This window comes from Mytilus californianus, unplaced genomic scaffold (genome assembly GCF_021869535.1).
Source record: "Mytilus californianus isolate M0D057914Y unplaced genomic scaffold, xbMytCali1.0.p SCAF_2, whole genome shotgun sequence".
Taxonomy (NCBI): domain Eukaryota; kingdom Metazoa; phylum Mollusca; class Bivalvia; order Mytilida; family Mytilidae; genus Mytilus; species Mytilus californianus.
Window position 1 is genome coordinate 72398271 of NW_026262668.1, and position 22617 is coordinate 72420887.

The following is a 22617-nucleotide window of genomic DNA, read 5'->3' on the forward strand; positions in this document are numbered from 1 at the left end:
ACAAAGGATAAATTCAAACTGTTTTGATAGTAATGGACAGTTATTCGAAATGGTGCGAGTCATTCCCTCTTCGAACTCAAGAAGCCAAATAGGTTGCAAATCAATTGTTCAGAGGAATTTTCAGTCGTTATGCCCCGTTTTCTCATATCAGATCGTGGAAAATATTTGTCTCGAACATTGCCAAAGCTTTATCAGATATTTTTAACATCACTAGACACCTGAAAATCTCATATAATCCTCAGACTAATGGATCAGTTGAACATTTTTAAACTCTGTAATATTGCAAGATTTTCGTGCATATGCTAAGACATGCAAGACGATTGCATAGATGATTTGGCTTAAATAATTATAATGATGGCATAACGAGCAACACCAGTCACTCAATCAATTTACAATCATCCATTTTTCTTATTGTATGGTAGAGAGATGACATTACCGATATATACTGCATTAGTTCCACAAAGGATAATATATCACACGATAACAAGATATTTTTGACCATAATTCTTCAAAATTTGGAAACAACTAGAACTATAGCTGTAAAGCAAGCTCAGCATAAATACAAACAAAATAATGACAAAATGACTACAGATCCAGAATTAAGACCAGCACAACGTGTTTGGCTATACTGCACTAAAGTTCCCGTGTAAAGGCACCTAAATTACACCGAAGACGGGTCGGACCATAGTATTTCACCAGACTTGGTTCACATCACACCTATAAACTGAGGAACTTTGCAACAAATAATGAAGTGAAATCTTTAGAAAATGCACAGACTAAAACAGCATCATGATCCTGAAGACCGATAAACAATTATACCAAACTTCAAAATGACATATATTAAACATGATCCTGATGAGTAAGACAACCAGACAGACCCTCCCGTACCTCAGCAAAACAACCAGCATATTAAAAAATCGTTTAGATAGGAACAGTTAACAGTTAGATTAACCAGAGTATCAAGATAATAACGATGTTTCAGATACTCAACCAACATAAGATAAGGGAAATAATCTACCAGTAAAAGACACAAAGCCATCATGTAAGGATTGTGAACGAGGACCTACGACAGGTGACATATTTTCATACTTTTGGCATTTTTTATATAAAAATTATTATTACTCGGATTAATTTGAAATTTACGTGTCACAATGAATTCAGTTTTGGTTATAAAGAATTCGCAAAAATTTTAAAAGTCAAGGTGTCAGTCAGTTCAGACTTACACCTGTGAACAAGAGTGAAAAATGAAAAACTTAGAGTACCGTCTATATCTAGTCTTCGCTATTCAATCAACTACCAGTTATCACAGATTGGCTACCAATCAACTGAATTTATTGAACGCATCAACAAGACAACAAAGGACAGATTAACAGCTCATGGGATCAAAACTTTCAACCCAAGATCCAGTTTTAACTCAGTGACTCTTACATTTGGACATTTTTGGATATTTCAAACGTAACCTTACTACGCAGAACATTTCGATAAGAGATTCAGACTTCTTTACATTAAAATTTGATAATTCTACCAAGTTATATTTTTTGGGGACAATTCCAGCTGGTGATTCTACAAAGTGTTTGGACAATTCTTAAGGACAGTGACAATAACTTTGAAGAGTGCATTAATTGTTTTATTTCTTTGGACTTATATATCTTTGGAATATTTTGTTATTAATTAAATTGTTAAACGTTTTAGAAAAGAGAGGCAATAGATTTCAAAGGGACATGTAAACTCATTAGCCGAAAATAAAAACTGACAATGCCATGAGAAAAAATGAACAACGATTAAAAGACAAACAACAGTAAACAAAACAGAAAACCAAAGACTGCATGAGCAACACGAACCCCACCTCATGTGCTCCGGAAGAGCAAGCAAATCCTGCTCCACATGTGAGAGTATTTACTTTGCCACTTGTCGATCTTAAGTCTATAAAAAGACTGACTACCTGTTCCTTAAGTCAAGTATGCGGATTAGCTTCCACTAGCAAAAACACATGCCACACTGACACTTTTAATAATTATTTGTCAGTTTACTCTGGTTCCTTGTTAAATCAAAGTACTGAAGTACTGAACATCGGATGACCGCAAGTTCTTGTGGACGGTCACAAGCACTTGTCTCAGAAAAAAAAATCACATACCGGTAAGTGGGGTTAAGGTACATAGATATACTTTTTTCAGAGACAAGTTAGTGCGTGGATGGTGAATAAATGACAGGGAATTCAGCCTCACCGTAATAACTATTATATTGTAGTGATACTAACAATAGTGCAGTGCAAGTGCATGGTGGATACTCTTCTGTAATAACTCAATTTTTCTAATAGATTGGATTTGAGTAGGCATTCGTATTTTCTCGCAAAACATTCTTGAGATATTCTTCCGCATGCATTAACTCAAGTTTTCGGTATTCTTGATTTGTTATTAATATATACATATTTCTCACGACAAAACATTTTCCTATCATTTATCTATGTTCTTAAAAATTATTTTCATGAATATTTATTGATGAAATTGATATATAACAAGCGATAACGAATGTTTATTTTGCGTTCGGTTATCAGTCAAAAACGAAAGTCACGTGGTTAGAAATGTCTGTGGCAACAATACACAGGAATGCTCTCACGGTCACCCGAGGGAACAAAAACAGTATCTGTGTCAAGCAACTGGATAGTTCAATTTCAAGAGCTGTTTTATCATTTGATTGGTATTTTATCAATATTGCGAAGATGATATGTATAACTCAGTGACTTTTATTTAGGACTAATACATGTACATGTCTATTGGTCCCAATTTCAAATACATCTACCTTTGTTCCAACTAGTCTTTCTATATGATACGATCATTACAATAAACTTAATAACCATCAAACTGTTAAGATTGAATTTCATTTTATTGTGCAGCTACAATCAGTGAGGTGTCTACAAAATAGTTTATGTATACATCAGATTAAACAGAACCATGAACAAGAAAAAATGGCTATCTTTTTAACAATTCATGTTTTTTTCCAGAAATAATCATGTTTTTTTTCCTCATTTTTATATGAATGACTAAATTACAGACATATTTTTTGCCTCAATTAATCCATAATCATGCACAATTAACATGTATCTAAAAACAAGACATACCATGTTTTACAAGACAAAACAGGCAACACCACGATCAAAAAGAAAAACAACAATAACAAAACATTACACCGAAAAAGTAATGTGAACCCAACCCAAAACCTGAGCTGAAGTCAGATGCTCCTTAAGGGTAACAGTCATGTTACTCATTGCAAGTAATATTAGTGAAAGGTTGCATTCGGTAATCTCACAATCAAAGAAAAGAGGACAGGATTTTAGTGGAACATATTCTCGATTATCTGTGACACATATATATTCCATAACAAAATCATGATGGTGTCCTAAAATTTTGTAAAATTTTGTAAAGGAATGATTTAAATTTTACCATTTGGAACTTTTGATGCAAAAGATCCTTGTAAGCAGTAACCTTCTATCAAGAAACTCCTGATAGGGAACACAAACCATTGAATACACAACAAACACAAACAGTCTAAGGCACATGCCCTGTTTCAAGTCATGAGCCTAACACACATGCCCATACTAATATACCTGTCATGAGCCTGTAATGATTGCTTGTAGTTCTCTTATATTTTGCGTTTCACTCAATTTTATTGACATCTATAATTCCATTAGTAACGAATTGATTTATTTCACATTTTGAAATTTCATTGTTTCTTTATTCTTTGTGTTGGCATTACACATGTAGTTGTTTATTTGCAGAGGTTTTGGTCTTAGGTTGGTGGCTGTCTCACAGGCAATGATATTTCTTCTACCATCACAAAGTTACTTGTAAAGTTTGATAATATTATTATATACATTTCTTCCTCAAAGCTTTTTAATCTGATGCATTTGTAAATATGTTTATACATATAAGATAGCATAGATCTCTAAAAAATGAAATACATATAAAATTGATGATAAAATCTAATACAAATTTAAATACAATTATGAAAATAAAATGCACTATTCAAGTCAATAACAAAGAAATATACAAGATATAATTAATATTTAAGTAAAATGTTCCATAAAAGTATCATTATCATATAAACACTGAACAACACATTTCATCACAAAACATGACAAAAAACATGTGTAATAACAATTATAAAAAAAAAACAACAATTCATATATATTGCCAAATTTTTTAATTGTACTAAATTATGACAGTAGACAAATACAACTTTTAAAAAACTAAGAAATTATTGGATCTAGGATTTATTTTAGAAAAAAAACATACATTGAATTTTTGATTGATTGAAAAATATGTATAAAAAATTTGACTGCTTGAAGATCCTGGACAACAATGGAACACTAACAGATAAGGTTACAGTATTTTCATTTAAGTCTAATAGCAATGAAATTACCCACTTTACTTCAGATTCTGAAAAAGTGAGTTGAAATATATAAAATCAGAAAATCAACCCTTTTATAGTTAAACTATTCAAAAATATATATGAAACAACAAGATTAAGTTTGATTGCTCAAATATTTACAACCTAATACTAGACAGACAATCAAAAATTACCAGCTTACAAATCAAATTTGACCAAATAGATTCTACATTTACCATACTTTGTTAGGTATTTGCAGTTGATCTACCTAAAGAAGAAACTCCAATTTTTTGTAACAACTACACACTAAAATTATTCAGCTGTAATATATAACAGTCAAATAAAATCATGTGTTATAACAAAACAAAAGTAAAAGTCTGGTAATCTATAAAATTGTTGTATGCTTTAAAAGCTTTTTGAGGTGAAACATTCTTCATACAAATTGCTCTCAGTGAGTTTAAGGAAAAGAATATTCCAGTTGCATGTTTATCAGCTCTATGCCATCAATCCACAAATCTGATTGAAACAACTTATAATTCAAACTCTACCTTATTGGAAACGTTGATGTATCATGAGTTTGTATCATTGGATGTGTTTACACTCAAACTAACCTTTTAAATAGTTTGCTAAAGTTTGTTGGTGTAAAAAAAAATCATAATAAAATTTGATTTATAAAAGAATCAATGTCAGAATTAGCACACAATTCAAATGTACATATAGACCAGTAAAGATCACTTTCTGTCTATTTTCTCCTAATCTTTGTTAAGTTAATTCATGGATAAACTATGGTGACAACATTGTAATTCCTTGGTGATTATTCTCTTCAACCAGAGTGAACTATTCTGAATGCTATGTAAAGAGCACCATGAGGGATAGAAGGAACACATAAAAGACAGAATACAAGTATATACCTACAATCACGTTCAATGAATTCTTTTTATTGCAGAAACATTTTAATGAATATTTTGAATTCATATCATGATAAAAGAGAATTTTCACATTCATATTGCAAAACTTTCATACACTAGTCAAACATAATCTGGATTTTCATTGCTATCATTGTTGAATTAGAAACCCCCAACTTCTTTTTATAAGACCTATACCTTTTTAAAAGGTAAGAATGTCTTATATCAACAGTCCTTTTTGTTTACACTCTTCATCCAATGAAGCTGTGCTTTTAATGTCGACACATCAGGATTTTTTTTAAATTAAAGGAAACAATTTTTGTTACTGTTATCTGAGATAAATATTTACTGTCAACAACAAAGGTATAAATTTTTCCAGATGTTGAAGGATGCCTTCCAAATTTAAAAATTGTTTTGAACAAATAAAATTTCCCATTTTCCCATTTTTTAGAAGAAAAAATATTCAAAATGGCAGTTTCCCCTACTTTAACCACAATTTACTTAAAAGGTGTCAAGTAGAAATAGACAAAATAGACACAACTTGTGTATCCACTCAAAATAGAATAACCAAACAGCTTGAAATTTTGTTAAATCTAATCAATTCATCGATGATTTGATTTCTTCAACTGTTGAAACACTGATAGTTTATTGGAAAATTATAGAAAAACATCATCATAAAAAAGACTTTTAATAGGATATCTGGCTGTTGAAAATTCTGGTAGCATAACACATTACTCCTGTCATATATTGTTGGGCAGACTCAATGAGATTTCTCTAATGATACGAGAAGAAATGTGTACTGAAGTATCAGTAAATATTTTATCTTTGAATAAACGTCATAATAATATCAATAAGGCAAATGATTAAAATGATTCAAGAATTTTAAAGAAATTAGGGTGCTCTCTGTCAAAAATTGTGGAAATGACCATTAATTATTTTTCAATTCTTGCTTGTAGTACTGTATAATCAGCATCCTAGTCTGGCAGTTTCGAATTTGGTACAACAATTATTAATATGTAACGTCATAAGATATTTTCTAAAGAAAACACTCTTTCTCCTGAATAATAATAATTGTGTAAAGGTTTTTAAGAATACTGAAGAAAAACGACAAGAGTGTGACTAAGGCACTAAAGTCTAGCACCATTTCTTCTATATGCATAACTAACAATGTTAGTTATTAGGTATATGAAAAATACTTTTTCTAAGTAAAATTTTCCCTCTTTGTTAAAAAGCCACAAAGGAATACTATTTATTTTTTGTTTTCGATTTGAAATATAATCTGTTCAAAATTTCGAAAAATGTAAATATACTAGTTGTCTTAAATTATAGCCCTTAAATTATAAAATTAAATATCTCCCTAAAACATGTGACATTAATGCTGGTATAACAAAAATAAGACCTTTCCATTTAAAATTCTAAATTATCCAACCATTATTTTTCAAAATCCACAAAATATGTCTCTTTTTGCATTCAGTAATATTTCTGGAAGCTAGACTGGTCACCTTGCACTGGCAAGAGATGTATTAACTGCCCAAGATTGCTGTAACAGTATTGAATCTGGTTCCCCACGCTGAACACTAGTATTTACCAGTTTGTTTTGAGTTCTTTTGGATTTATGTCCTGCAGCACTTCTACTATAAAAAATAGATAACAATTCAAAGTTGATTGTATCTAATACTAGTATATACATGTACCAATTTCTCAACTTGTTGTTCATTTAAATTTAATTTGTGTTTATAATGGGTTTTTTTTTCGACTTATAAATTTTGAGTGTCCCTTTTGTATTTTCAGTTTCTTTTTTTATGTAAAGTTACAAAACTTATGTCTATGGAAACATCAAATGGTGTCAACTCTGCAAATAGCAGAGGAACTCTCCCAATATTTTTTTTAAACCTCCCACAAAATATATGTCCCCTCAAAAAGGTTGTTAATCTCCCTCTTAAAAAAAATATCCCACAATGTCTTGAGTTGTTTTAATTCATAAGATAGAAATGTCTTAACCAATCAAACACCATTATGGCCATCTTGGATATTGTTGAGATAAACAGATAAAATTATTCCTTCAACTTGTTAAATTACATGCGGTTAAAAAGTTGCAAGAGTATGTCAAAAATAATAAGGTATATGAAAGAATAAGAACATATAAAGGTGAAAGGTAATAAGGGATGACAATGTTAATACTGGCAGCAGTGGCCACTTCCATCATCAACTCAAAATGTACCACTATATGTATAATCTGACATCCATCTATGGAAAAATAGGATATAATTTTATTTTGATATTTTAGATATTTGGTTCTTTGATGAATATATTCACAACTTGTCTATACCTAGAGTGATTAAGAGATGGTCATTTGGTATGACAGTGTCTTCAAGACCAGAGGTTTATCTCTCAATTTTTTTTGGGGTTAAGTTGTGTTCTTGGGTTGCTGTCTCACTGATGTTTACTGCAGACCTCTATTTATTCATTTTTAAATAAAATAAAGGATTCTCCAGGATCTTTGTCTAATCATTCAATTTCTACTTAATAATTAACTTATACTTTAAATACCTTGTTTCTTTAGCAGATTTTATGGGAAATTGTTCCAACTGATCTGCCAAGGTAGGAGTACCTGGAGGTTTCATATCCAAAGTGGTATGACTTCTGGCCAGGGCTTCTACACGCTTGAACTGTACACCTAAAAAGAAAATATCAATAATCAATAGTATATGAAAAATAAAATTTCCACATACTGTAGTTGAATAAATTTAATGAAGAAGTTTTTACTGAATTTTTTCTCTCAATTTTTAAATGTTGTATGGTGATCTATATTTGCTTACATCCATGTCCTTTGGTCACTGGTGGATAGTTTCGCAACAGCATAGTGTATTGCACAAAAGCAAAAAATTGAATATAAATTCAAATCATATAACCAATTCTAAGTTCTTTGACTACAGTTATTCGGTCTCAGAAATCTATTATGTGTCAAATATTTAATTACAATCCAAATTCAGACCTGTATCAAGCGCGAATATTGTGTCCACTTTCGCCCCTTCTGTTCAGGGTTGGACCTCTGCGGTCGTATCCAGCTGCGCTCAGCGAAGCATTTTATTATAAGTTGTGTCAAAAGATAATTTTTTTTTAATAAGAAACACAATGACAGACACTAAGTACTGGCAATGGCTCACATGGCCCAAATAAGCAAAAATACATTGGTAGCAACACAATTATACATGTGCTTGCCATTTTTCTTGATAAGTGGTTATTACTTTTTTCCTAAATTTACAAACAGCTGTTGTAAAAATTATTAGTTGTTGAAATCATGTTATCATGTTATCATGTGAAACTATACTTTACTTAAAGCAAGTTGTTTCCCCTTACCAATACTGAAATTAAATATCTGTTGAAACTTTTGAAATAAAATTCCAACTGAACAGACCTGTTTCAAGAAAATTGGCTAACAAGTTTAGGTTTTGGTAGTAATTGTAATGTAGACAAGCAATAAAAAATCTCTGAAAATTACTAAAATAAGTGTTAAGGTAAAAAAATATTATGGAAATCTCCAACTAGAGGCTATCACCTGGCAAAAATATGCAACATAAAACCTTTAGCAATATAGTCACAGCCATCACTGATGATTGCCACCAGGTTTCATCAAGATCAACATGGAGAGTTTTTTTTTTTAAATGGTAAAGTTGTTTTTAGGTCAATAACCCCTATATGGAGTAAATTGACAATTTCTATCACTTGTTTTTCTTGTAAACCTTATCTTCCTGATCATTTTTGCTGTTCCAAGTTGCTATCTAGCTGTTATACCGGTAGTTTTTAAGATATTAGGCAAAAACGGGACAATTGAGCTAAAAATTATTATAATTAACTGGTGACAGTTATTTCTCCACTAGCAAAAACAGCATTTGTTGTGCTTGTGTAGAAAAGGGAGTAGGGTGTGAAAGAGACACAATTTTAAAGCTAGATACTCTAAGTATGATTGAAGCCAAGTTTGGTCCAGAATGACCTGGTGGTTTTAGCTGTGAAAATTTAAAAAAAAAAGTTGGAGATTCAATAGATTATAAAAATAGCTCACATGGACCTACAGTCCAAAGTGAGCTAACAAAGCATAAAATTAATCTCATTTTTGTCTTGCCTTGACGGAGTCAAAAAGCGAGACATAGGTATGCTGTTTCTGGCGGCGTCAACAATGTATTAGTTTGTGATTAGGTCTAGTTCATGGTGAACCACTAGTGGTAGGTCAATGATATTTGGTATGCAGTTGTATTAGCATTGGCACATCTCATTACCATGCAGATTATTTGTCCTTGCCCCCTCAGTCATGGTCTATTGACTTCTAAACTTTGCTTAGTTTACATGTATTAGTTTTTGATTAGGTCAGTTTATGGGGAACCACTAGTGGTAGGTCAATGATATTTGGTATGCAGTTGTATAAGCATTGGCATATCTCATTTCCATGGAGATTATTTGGCCCCGCCCCCTCAGTCATGGTTTATTGACTCTGAAACTTTTGCTAAGTTTTCATGTATTAGTTTGTGATTAGGTCAGTTTAAGGGGGACCTTTAGTGGTAGGCCAATGTTAATTGGTATGCAGTTGTATAAGCATTAGCACATCTTATTTCCATGGAGAATATTTGGCCCCGCCCCCTCTTTCATGGTCTATTGATTTTGAAACTTTTGCTTAGTTTACATATGTATTAGTTTGTGATTAGGTCCGTTTAAGATGAACCACTATGTTAAGTCAATGATATTTTGTTTGCAAATGTATTGGCATTTGCAAGTTTCATTTCCATGAAGATTATATAACCCCACCCCCTCATTATGGTTCATTGACTTTGAAACTTTTACATGGTTTACAAGTTAATGTTTGTGCTTAGGTTTGTTTAAAGGGAACGACTTACGTAAAGTCAATGGTATTTGGTATTGGCATTGGCACATCTCATTTCCATGGAGATTGTTTAGCCCTGTACCTTCAGTCATGGTTCATTGACTTTGAATATTTGCATAACTTACATGGTAAAGTATTGCCACTTTAATTTCAACATTTGCATTATCAAAATAACAAATAGGTGAGACTGATAACAGTTTATTAGTAACAACATGTGTGTGTGTGGTGCTTCTATGTTTGTTCTGATTTCATTTGTTTTCATAATTTGACATTAAAATTCATTGGAGAACAGAAAATTGTATTTAAAATCATTGGAGAACTTTTTATACTATAAAAGAGGATGAATATTCATGACTTAAAAAAAGTTAATGTTAAAGGTACATTTAATTTACAATTTTAAAATTATTGTTGTTGTAAGTACAGAATGTTTGTGTGTAATAAGAAAAAAAAACACTTCTTAGTCAATTCAAACAGCATGCCAAAAGTAGGAATTTTCATTTTGTTGGCCTTTTTTTAACCTTTAATAGCATGACTGTAACACTATATTTTTTATTACTAGTTATTTTATTTTTCATCTTGTTAGTTGATATGTGAGACTTAATTATGCACAGAAAAAAATAGTCTTTAAATAGAACAATCAAAAGGTTAGCAATAACATAAAGGTACACTCTGATGGACTTCATGTGATCAGTGTCAGTAAATAGAAAAAGGTAGCAACTTGAAGCTGTTAATGATGTCATAAACAGAAGTATAATTAAAAAATAAGTTAGTTAAAGTACCAAAACAAAAGTAATGACTTAAATCAAGGTCTCATGTGTTATACAGGTTTTTGGAAAATAACAGGTTTTATTTTAACAAGTTATAATGTGTCAGGATGCTAACACTAAAGTCTTTAAATCACATGCTTCAGTGAAAAACAATTAAATTTTTGCATCCTTCTTAAATCCACATATGTAGTAAAACCTCTTTTGAAGCCCAATATATATTAAAAATGGGCAGAGGGGTGGGGGTGGGGGGTGGGGTCCCTCAACCCAGCGTTACCAGTCACCAGCTCAGTAGTCAGTACTTCAGTACTGACATGATTTACAATAGCCCTTTCTTAAATTGTCTGTTTACAAATTTAGAAATTATTAAGAAACTAAAAACCTCAGGCAAAGTTGACCTTAGATAGATTTGGCTATTATTTTTAGGTCCTTTTTCAATCATATAGCTCTTCAACTGTTTCTGTTTTCATACATCCTTGGTTTCCAAATATTCAGCTTTCAGCGTTCCTGATGAAGGTAAATCCAGAAAAGTGCTCTGGAGGCATGAAATTTATAAAATTTTGTTTTAATTTTTTATCAAGTTGGGCAAATATCTGATGATACAGCTTTGAAATAAACCTCTTTTATGTTATTTGCACCTCTGTTGAATAAAAAATGCAGGAAGATCTGTAAAAGAAACTCACTTAAACCTTAAAAAAAAAATTGGTACACAGACTCCTCTTGAACATACCCAACCCCACCCAGAAAATGCTGGTGTAAAGGACAATATAAGCAATTTCAGTCATATTGGCATTAACTTTTATAGCTAGTATTGCTGATAATTTTTGTTGTTTACAGTTCCTTCTATTTATTAAGTTTCAAAAATAATTGATAACATTAAGAGTGCAAAGGCTGAAATGTCTGACCTGCTTTACTGATCATGAATGAATTTATGTTGAAAGCCTATGACAAAAGTTTAACTACAGGTACCATATAAACTTAACTTTATCAATGATCCATGTAAATGAGGTTAAGGTCAGATAAATCTTGCCATGAGGAAATGTACACCTTACAATCATTCCATACACCAAATATAGTTAACCTTTTGCTTATAGTATCTGAGAAAAAGACATAACCAGGAAAACTTAGTACTATTAAATGAACCATGAAAATGAGATCAAGGTCAGATGAACCCTGCACGACAGACATTTAAACCAAACAAATCATTTCTTACATTAAATATAGTTGGCCTATTGCTTAGAGTATCAGAGAAACAGACTTAACCATAAAACTATACATTCATCATTGAACCAAGAAAATGAGGTCAAGGTCAGATGACCATGCCAGGTAGACATGTTCAACTTGCTATCATTCTATACACCCATATAAAGTTGTCCAATTTTAAATAGTATCTGAGAAACAGACTTAACCAAGAAAACCTGAAGGTGACCAATGAACCAAAAAATGATTCACGGTCAGATAAAACCTAGAAATGACATTTGCACCTTACAATACTTCAAATATAGTTGACCTACTGCTTATGGTATCTGAGATAGAGACTTGAAATATTAACAATGAAATGAGGTCAAGGTCAGGTGAACCCTGTCTTACAGACATGTAGACTTGTTCTCATAATAATAGAAAAATTAACTTTACAAAAATTAAACGTTTTTTAAAGCACTTGATGATCCATGAAGCCGATGGGCCAAAAACAATGGACAATTCACAGACAAAAATTTCAGAACATACAAGGTATTGAGCATCCAGGTTTTCTACCTTCTGAAATATAAAGCTTAATACAAATAGTTAATGCCTCTGTCACAGGATAGGCACCATTGTCTTACATTCTTTGTCCTTCTTAGCAGGCCAGACAAAAATACTATGAAATGAGTCAAACATCATCATTTAAGGGTAATAACTCCTATTAGGAGTCAGCCATATTGGCAATTATTCAGATATTTAACTGTTGATCATTTTTGCTGTAACAGATTCTGTCTACCTTAACTAGTTCTCAAGATAGAAGGCAAAAACACTAAATAAGTCAAACACAGAATACATTGTATGTTCTTTTATGTGTTTTTATTTTCAAGAAAATTGACGCTGTAATTAGAAATCCATTTTTTAGTTGTTTCCCTTAGACAGGACATACATTTTCATTGACAATGGAGAGCTAGCAGCAGAGAAAATTAATATGCACGTAACGTGTGTAACTTTTAAGTTTTAAAATATAAAAATAAGGAGATGTGGTATGATTGCCAATGAGACAACTATCCACCAAAGTTCAAATGAAGTAGATGTAAGCAATTATAGGCAACTGTACAGCCTTTAACAATGAGAAAATCTTTTAACTACATTAAATTTTTTGTTAAGCTGAAAACTTTTGATACCAGTAGTAATTTTTCACTAAAAATTGTTGAAAACACTGATATATCAACTTATAATGCTTTGCATGGGCAAAAGCCAATATATTTCTGGTATAGAACCAGTCAGCGATTGACAAAAGTAATTAGCACATGGACTTTTGAACTATGAAACTGTAAAAACAACACCAGTGATCCATATACAGAAAACCAATTAAGGATCAGAGGACAAAAGGTAACAAATAATGCTCAAAGTCAAATATGGCAACTTTATTGTGTTAAAAACAATTAAATCAGGTAATATCCACTATCAAATAGTCTAATGATTGTTTTGATTCATTTACGATTCATATTTTTAAACAAAAAGGACCAAATCAATGAATTTTAAATATTTTAAGTCCATTAATTATGTTTGGATATTTTTCGGAAATACAGAAAAATAAGAACAGGAGAGTTCATCAACAAAATCAAATTCATGATAAAAAGTACATAACCAGTTTCATATTTTAGGCAAAGTATATGTAATTGGGTGGAATTTTTATGAAATATTGTATGCATTTAGAACTTGTTGAACTGCATCTGAATATAAAAAAATATTATATATATAGCAGTCATAATTCCACAGATACAATCTATTTAAAAGTTATGAAATGGGTCTATAAATGAAAAGGATGTATGCAAAAAGCTGTGAAAAATACGTTTTTTTACTTTAAATTACGATTTCTCAAAAAATTCTTTCCACTTAAAGAAGATGGGACAATAAGGCCCTTTTTGGCCCAAATATTAGTGCAAATTAAAAAAGTTACCATACATATTCCAGTGTTCTCCATTTTTCACTAAGGTAAGGTGGGTGTTTTGAAAAAATCACTTGCAACCGGTTGGTTTTTTTTGTTTTAACATTTCCAACCGGGTTTTATTTTACTGTTTTTGGGGACACAAAAAGAAGGATTAGTATTGTATTCACATTTAATAAAATTGAACCGTTCTTCTGCTATCACTGCTAGCCTTTCATTTGACAAATTAGTTTTTTCGCATCTCGGATAGCAGATATGGCTTTTGCAGGACTCCCTTCTCCTGCATATGCATTGCTTATTGATCCAAGTTTCTGTCCTGTTCCTCGCTTTAGTGTTGTATTTTTGGCACACAGAACAGAAATATCCTCCTTCTGTGCCGATTAGCCATTTAAAGTCCTATTCATATTTATCAGCTTGGGAACAACCCCTCAAATGAGGGGTAACCTCTTAATGTAATGACTATCCCTTTTATGAGGGGTACATTTCACGAGATACAAATGAGCACATATTTATTTTAATTACAGAAACTTTTCCCAAAGAACTATACATCTATTTTGTATTATATGGTCAAAACATGTAAGAATTTTGTAATATTGCTGGACTTCTATCTTCTTTATCATTAAAAATAATGGGACCCTCTTAAAAAAGTTGTTCCAAACATAACAATTTTTTCCCCCTTTTAAGTTAAAAAATCTTAAGTTTTTCTCTTTTCTTTTCTTCAACAGTATTAACATGACCTCTTGCCAGAGAGACAGTCCCTCATTTAAGGGATATCCCTCATTTGGGGGATTGACCGATTGTTCCAGTTCCAACCTGTTCATCTTTGCGATCGCTTGCGTGCCTTTTCCGTTGTTTTGATACTTTTTTTTCAATTTCAACAATTTCAATACAACTATCCGTTTTAGTTGACTTATTTGGCCTAGAATTTTCCTTATCACCATCGTCATCTGCCTTTCTCTTCCCCCGATTAATAAAAGAAAACATTGAAATTTGACGATCCGCCATTTTTGTGAAAAATCGTTAGGTTGTAAAATTTTTATTTATTCATATTGGTAAATCAAAGTGCCGTAATTTGTAACGTGTGAATAATATTATTTTTTTTTTTTTTTTTAATATCTTTTAAAATATCATCAAAGACATTATAAACTTTTATTTTATTCACTTTAACTAACTAATTTTATTTTAAAATTATATATTTTTCATATCGTAAATATAAAAATATCCGCTTTTTCGGTTAAGTATTTAAAATTTTAATACTCATTCGATAAGTGGAGTGCTCCGATAAAACGGAGGAATATACCAGAACAGAACAGAACAGAACAATGAAAACAAATCAGCGAGGAGCGATTAGTATTTAAATTTTTACGGTGCGAAACCGAAAAAAATCCGGAATTTGAAAAAAAAGCCGACCACCTCCTAAAATGGAAAGGTGGTTGGCTTTCAAAAGAAGGTGGTCGGCACACCCAGCTTAAATGCCGAATGGAAAACACTGTATTCTTAAATTTTTTAAAATTAAACTACACTAAAATACCAGGTGTTCAGAAAATAAAAAACAAATTTCACATTTAACAGGTCACCATGCCAACAAACCATTACAAAATTTGTATATTTTGTAAAGTGATTTTCCATGTTTTACATCACAAGAAACAACTTTATACTTGCTGAGAATATGTCAATAGTTATACTAAGCTTCACTAAAATTATTTTGTTGTTTCTTGCCTGTGCACAATGTTTCCACAAAGAAATAATGATGGATGCAGTTTTCTTTGTTTTCATGAAAATGGTGCATATTATGACATAATTGTGACGTCATAACATAAAAAATCCTCTGAAATTCATATATTTATTCATTTTACACATTTCCAAACATTATGAGCTAATTTGAAATAGTCCCGAAAACTTTATTTTTCGTAGGCCAACACTGGGCCTTAATACCCTTATTCCTTTTGATTAAAAATGATATGATATTTTTGTAACATTTCCATTCTAATAATACGAAAATATAAGGTGGCCACCTGATTTGTTTATTCAGTAGTTTTCAATTTATCTTGATAGGTAGCGTGAAAATAAAGGTCAAAAGGACAAAATAGTCACAACTTAGTGACGGAGCCACGCTCCAGATTTGTATTATATTATGTTTTTTTCAAAAAACTTTAATGCGTCATCAAAGTTACTAAATTTCTTCTCAATTTCAAAGAGGCTGTCCCTTTGATATTTCTGAACATTTAAAGTACAAGATACCCAAATTTCTTAATGCATTTTTTTAAAGCATGTATTGTCATGTCAATACTTTCTCTGCAATTTTTAATCAAGATCAGAAAAAGTTTTTCTTTGTTCTAAAGTACAAAGCATATTCTTAATTTCTTGTATTTTCGCTTCATATTTTAAAGACATCATATTTAATTCTTGAAAATGTTTACACCACTCATCAGCTGAAATAATACTATCACTTAACAATTTCTTTCCATCTTCATATTTCAATTTATTCAAAAGTTCTAAATATTTTTATGGATCATTTTAAAATAAATTATCCAACTTTTGAATTATTTCCAGCTTATATTGCCTGTACTGTAACTTACACTTTTACCATATAATTTAACGAAATTTGAAAAATATTCCTCTTATAACTGGATCACTTGGAAATCTTGCAATCATTTTACTTTTTTTATCTAATTATTTCCACATACTACTTAAACCTTTATAAAACCATGGCTTGTGCTATATTATAATCATGGATGCATGATCTTATTTGTAGGGTATCAAACAAAATGATAAGGGTGGGCTGTATGATGTCAAACTTTAAATACATTACAGTCATTTTAGTTTTCTTTATATCTACATGTTGATATTTTAAGGCACAATATATATATCATATACAAAATTAATTCATCTTCAAATTCATATGACAGTCATATTTCATTCATTGATAAAAAGTCACTGCTATTATCTTATGATAAATATGTATAACTAGCCTAAAATTTAATTAATAAAAAAGAGTGGAATGGACAATGCCATAATGAATACACTCCTAAATTCACTTTTAGCTTACTTATGTTACTAGCAAAATGAAATAAAATAAAATAAAAAAACAAATAAACAAACAAACCAAAGACAGACTGTTCTTGTCGTAATAAATAATTCTTTCCTTTAATTTTCTTCTATTTTTGGCTTAGAAAAGAAATGAGTGTAGGCTGTAACATAAACATTTTTCTTTCAAATGGGAAGGTCTGATATACAAAAAATCAGATGCGTAAATGATTAATGTTGAAAAATCTTGGAATATCTTATCATGGCTTTATTTAAAGAATTAATAAATAATAAACTGTTGACACAGAGATATGTCTTGCCTGTCAGCATAAAATTCAGAAAAAGACAATCTGATGGACAATACCTTGCTTATTAATTCAGTTGCTGGACCATGATCTAGTGGACAGGGCCTGAAAATGGTCAACAAATTGAGATGTACAGACAGTAATGTAACTTTATAGAAAATATTGTAGTCGATTGTAAGTAGTTCTGATCAATCTAACTTAAGCAAAAAACTTAACATTGAAAATTGCTAATTAATTCAAAGTGACTGGACCATGTCCTAGGGGACAGGGCCTCAAAATAATCGTCAAACTGATATGTATTGATAGTAATGCAACTTTATACAAAATATCATTGATCTATCACAAGTAGCTCCTATCAAAATGACTTAAGCAGAAAACTTAACATTGAAAATTGCTAATTAATTCAGTCACTGGACCATGTCCTAGGGGACAGGTCCTCAAAATAGTCGTCAAACTGATATATACTGACAGTAATGCGACTTCATACAAAATATCATTGATTGATTACAAGTAGATCATATCAAACAAACCTAAGCAGAAAACTTAACATAGAAAGTTACTAACAAATTCAAAGTCACTGGACCATGAACTAGGGGGTAGGGCTTCAAAATAGTCATCAAACTGATATGTACTAATAGTAATGCAACTTTATATCAAATATCAATGATCTATCACAAGTAGTTCCTATCAAACTAACATAAGCAGAAAACTTAACAATTGTTGACGTCGTCGTCATTGTCACCAGAAAAGCAATCCCTGTCTTGCTTTCTGCGACTTTCGTTGCAGACGACACAAAAAATGGAAAATATCTATAAAGTATAAATCCTAATTAACATACCAACATGCTCAGTTGTATTTTTTGTTTGTTCTAGTTTACTAACAATACACAAAAAAAAAACATGCATTATTTTTTTTTACCTCAAACAGGTGCTAGGTGCTGTCTTTAACCTTGCAGTGAGACATGAGCATTTGTTCTGTGTTGAAGGTCTCATTATAATTTTGAGATGAAGAATAAAAATAAAAAAGATGTTTGCTTTGGGTTTTGTCAAGTGTGTGTTATTGTGTTGTGAATAAATACACATCATCCCTTCTTCCGCATTAGATGTGAGACAGTCAACCTTTTTTTGCCCCCATATTAGCTGTACATGTTCAAGTTCAGATAGTATAGTGTTTCTAATTATAAACCTGGAGGAAAATATGCCAAACCCCATGCCTCATGCAATTAAAAAGATGATATGAAATTACAAGAAAATAAGCAAGCAAAACTGCAGCAGTTGATATATATTCAAGTAGAAATAAGATCTGTGTGATCAAAATGAATCCATCAATTTCTTTTAAAAACCATAAAAAATGGGATAAGGCTGTGTTGAAGATATACATATATAAGCATTGGGTGAACTGGGTAATGTACTCACGATTCTTCTGATCGATGGGATATCCTGAATTTCATATTGAGTAGAGTTAAAACTGGTTCAGTAAAATTGGATTTAAACTGTGCACAAGCATATTTTTTTGCATTAGAGTTTAGCATGTAAATTTTAACCAAACACAAACATGGCTATGGGATTGCATGGTTTAGTTGGAAATTCAATAATCCAACTAGTATGTGGTAAATAGCAGCCATTCACAACAACAAAAATTTGTGAAAATAAAATCTGGCAAAAATGTCACACTGAAAATATACAGTACAACACACATAAACATATAAAACTGGTATCAATGAAGCCATGTTTGTCATGATTGTGCAATACACATGTACAAGTTACAACATAAACTGGTACAATGTAATACTATCAATCTTTCATCAAGCAAGCTAAGTGTATTTTGTAGTGTGAGCTTACATTAATTTGGTTGTATCATCAAAAAAAATGTTGCCATGAACCTAAAGTGTAAATATATTCTGATCTATAAAAAAAACCTGTTGTGGCCCTTGTTTAGAATATTGCCTCTGTATTACCACAGAAACCACATTTAACTAAGGAGTTGGAATCATAAATGGAATGAACTGTTTAATGACAAAATCTAGTGACTCTTAAATGTTTAATAACTTACAAGTATCATTGGTGTTAAAAATCCTATGGACAGGTTCAAATCCTGTTGTTTTTATTATATAACTGTAGCATTTAAATATCGTCAAAATATCAATAGGAAAACTGGCAATCCTAGTCAATTAAGATCAGAGTCAAACACACCTTGCCATTAGCAGGGTTCAAACTCACAACCTCAGTGTTTACAGGCAAGTGATCACTGGAGATGATCTATTAGACCACTCTGCCACCGAGGTCCCTAATTAGCAATGAGATTGGGTCTGTATTTACAATGAGATTGTGAAGCAAATTATGACAGTTTTTGTCTATTATAGGCTCTAATGTGTTGATATTACCCCCAATGTAAGTTAGATGCACAAAATATTATAAAGATTTGGCAAAGAATTTTGGTGCAGACAACTGCTAGGGCCATCTTGAACTTACAGTGAGGTGTAAACTTTTGATCTTTATTTCATGGCCTTCCTTCTTTTCTGTTGCATAAATATAAAAAGTTAATAAGTTATATTTTGAAAGTAAACTTTACTGTGTAGTTTTAATTCACACTAAAATGCACAAAGTTGATTTCTGTAATAACAGGATTTGAACATGTCTGCAAGGTTTTGACTCTAATGATACAGGTCAGTTGGAAGTATTTTTTTACATTGGTCATATTCAATTAACATGCAACATTAGAATACCTCCTCTATGATCAGCTATAATTGTATTCATCCTCTGTAACTGGTTCATTCCTAAATTTGCTGGTTGAGTTCGTAACTGCATGGGTATAAATTTACTGTTCCATTCAGCCTGCGGGGTCTTGTTATCTGGCAGATCTAAACCAAAGGTAGCATTAGGTACTAATGGAATGGAAGAACTAGTTGTACTCTTCGATCCCAACCTTTCCATGGATTTCTTATTAATAGGTCTGGAAAGAAGAAGAAAACGGAGTGATATCATCTCATTCATAAAAAAAAAATTAGTTTGGTAATCATTTTATATTATGCAACATATTGTTGACTTATTTGATTTTGTTCTACTCTTGGGTTACCATTTCATTAAAATATACTACACCTCTGTTATTCCTGTTGATTTGCTTTACTTTTATTCTTTTTCAATTAAGATCATCAATAAATTAAAACATTATCATTCAACGCATCTTGGTTTTGACTGGAATATAATAAAACCTGATTCACTGACATATAAGCATTGAAGCAGCAGACGAAAACAATGGGAACAAATCAAAAACTATATAAAAACAAAAGAAACCCTTTTCAATTAAAATAATAGTGCTATAACTAAATTTTAATGAACCAATAAAATGAAATGATGCTGAAGCTATGTATTTGAATATAGTATATTAAGTATAAAAATACAGACAAGTCCAGTTGACTAGATGTTAAATTGTTAGTGGAAAAAAGCAAATCAGACCAATCAGTATTATTAAATGTAAAATCTTAGTACATGTAGTATATAAAACTTTATTTAGTCCCTTGATTTATGTTTCGTATGATTTTACTAATAACAAATGACCTATATTCTTTTCCAGAGAGTCATTTTTGAAAGATGGAATTTGACTCGAAATAACAATTTGATAATCCCTTTGTTTGCAGAACTGTCTAAACAGATTGACTGAAAAGCTATTCCTTATTATTTTACTTTTCATGTAAAATTTGACTTAAATTAAATTTTTGACTACTTTAAGAGCTAATTTCCTAATGATTGTAGAGTGAGACTTTGGTTGGCTTGCTTGCATTGTTTGTATAAATGTTTGCTCAAGCATTGTAATTAGGATTGACATCTGCAAACAATATGAATAGGCGGAGTTAAACCTGTATACATTAAATTTAGATTCCTAACCTCTAGGATAACATCCGATCAAATTTAAGTATAATGTATACAGGTTTAACTCTGCCTATTTATATTGTTTGTAGATGTCAATCTTAATTACAATGCTTGAGCTAATGTTAATACAAACAAAGCAAGCAAGCAAACTAAAGTCTACAAGCATTAGGAAATTAGCTCTAAAGGGTCTTTATACTTCATTCAATCTTGATCATGAAGCTGAACATATTTGTATATCATAATATAACATTCTGATATCATTGATCTATAACAACTTCTCACCATTGCAGCTAGCGCTATTTGTTAAGAGGGAAATTACTTATAACTGATTATAGATTAAGAGTCAAATTCAAGCTCTTGCTTTTTTATAATATAGATTTAGGTTGATCATGGGGTATTAAGTCATCACAAATTAGGAGGGCAACAGGATTGTATAAGTGGGCGATACTTACTTCAGCCAGTTGAATTGTATAAGGCACTGAATCAAATTATCTTTGAAGAGAACTTATCTTGACTGTGACTACAAATGATGTACAGGTACACATACCAATATTTAAGAAAAGGTGAAAAAATAATGCAAGACTAACATTTCTGAAAAGAACATGTTTTTTTTCTGGTTTTGAAAGGGTCTAACAATAACAATGGAACAATGTGTCAAATATTTATTTATTTTCTTTACAATTTCACATTAAAAAGTAAAATTTAATCACATTTTACTAATAATTTTTCTTTTGAAGCTTAACAAACTCCTGCAAAAGTTGACTCCATGAAGGATATCAATTTAGTAAGACTCTTGATTGACAATGACAGTGTGTTCAAGAATGCTAATTTCATAAACTTCTCAAGAATAGAATAATTTACCTTGCATATATTTTAATGTCTTCAAAAATTCAAGGGACATAAACCTCTCAACAATGAAAGAACCTTTGAGAGCATGCTCACATGCCCCAGCCCCCCCTTTTGCAAACAAAATCTCACCAGATTCCCAAGTTCAAAGACTAATAACTCCTACAAAAGTCCACTGATAAAAATTTCTTGTTATTATGCACATTTACATATTAAGTCCTAATTACCTACAAAGTTTCATGAAATTCTGTTGTGTGTTTTCAGAGGAGAATGCACTAAAAAACTGCTGCAGTAGTATATTTAGGTCAAAATTCTATGTTCCAATGAGCATAACTCCTAGAAAAAACATTGAATCATAATTTTCTGTCGATATGCACATCTACATAATATGTCCTTATTATCTGCAAAGTTAGTTGAAATTCTGTAGTGTGGTTTAAGAGGAGTTGTGATGACAAACTGTTGCAGTAGTATATCATGGCCAAAATTCTAAGTTCAAAAGGGCATAA

The 22617-nt window shown here is 31.2% G+C and overlaps 1 protein-coding gene across 7 annotated transcripts in view; it reads right to left on the reverse strand.

The window, feature by feature from the left end:
- Window positions 1–2864: 2864 nt before the first annotated feature.
- The window catches only part of LOC127728036 (uncharacterized), a 72739-nt gene continuing 52986 nt past the window's right edge, over window positions 2865–22617 (reverse strand). For 5 of the 7 annotated variants that reach the window (XM_052235201.1, XM_052235204.1, XM_052235203.1 and 2 more), the window contains 4 exons: window positions 20122–20348; window positions 18812–18835; window positions 7842–7968; window positions 2865–6925 (listed from right to left, as the gene is read on the reverse strand). In XM_052235201.1, the coding sequence (XP_052091161.1) occupies window positions 6790–6925; window positions 7842–7968; window positions 18812–18835; window positions 20122–20348 (514 nt within the window). In that variant the 3' untranslated portion in view covers window positions 2865–6789. The remainder of the gene's footprint in view (window positions 6926–7841; window positions 7969–18811; window positions 18836–20121; window positions 20349–22617) is intronic. The other 2 variants (XM_052235199.1, XM_052235200.1) reach the window with 2 other exon arrangements.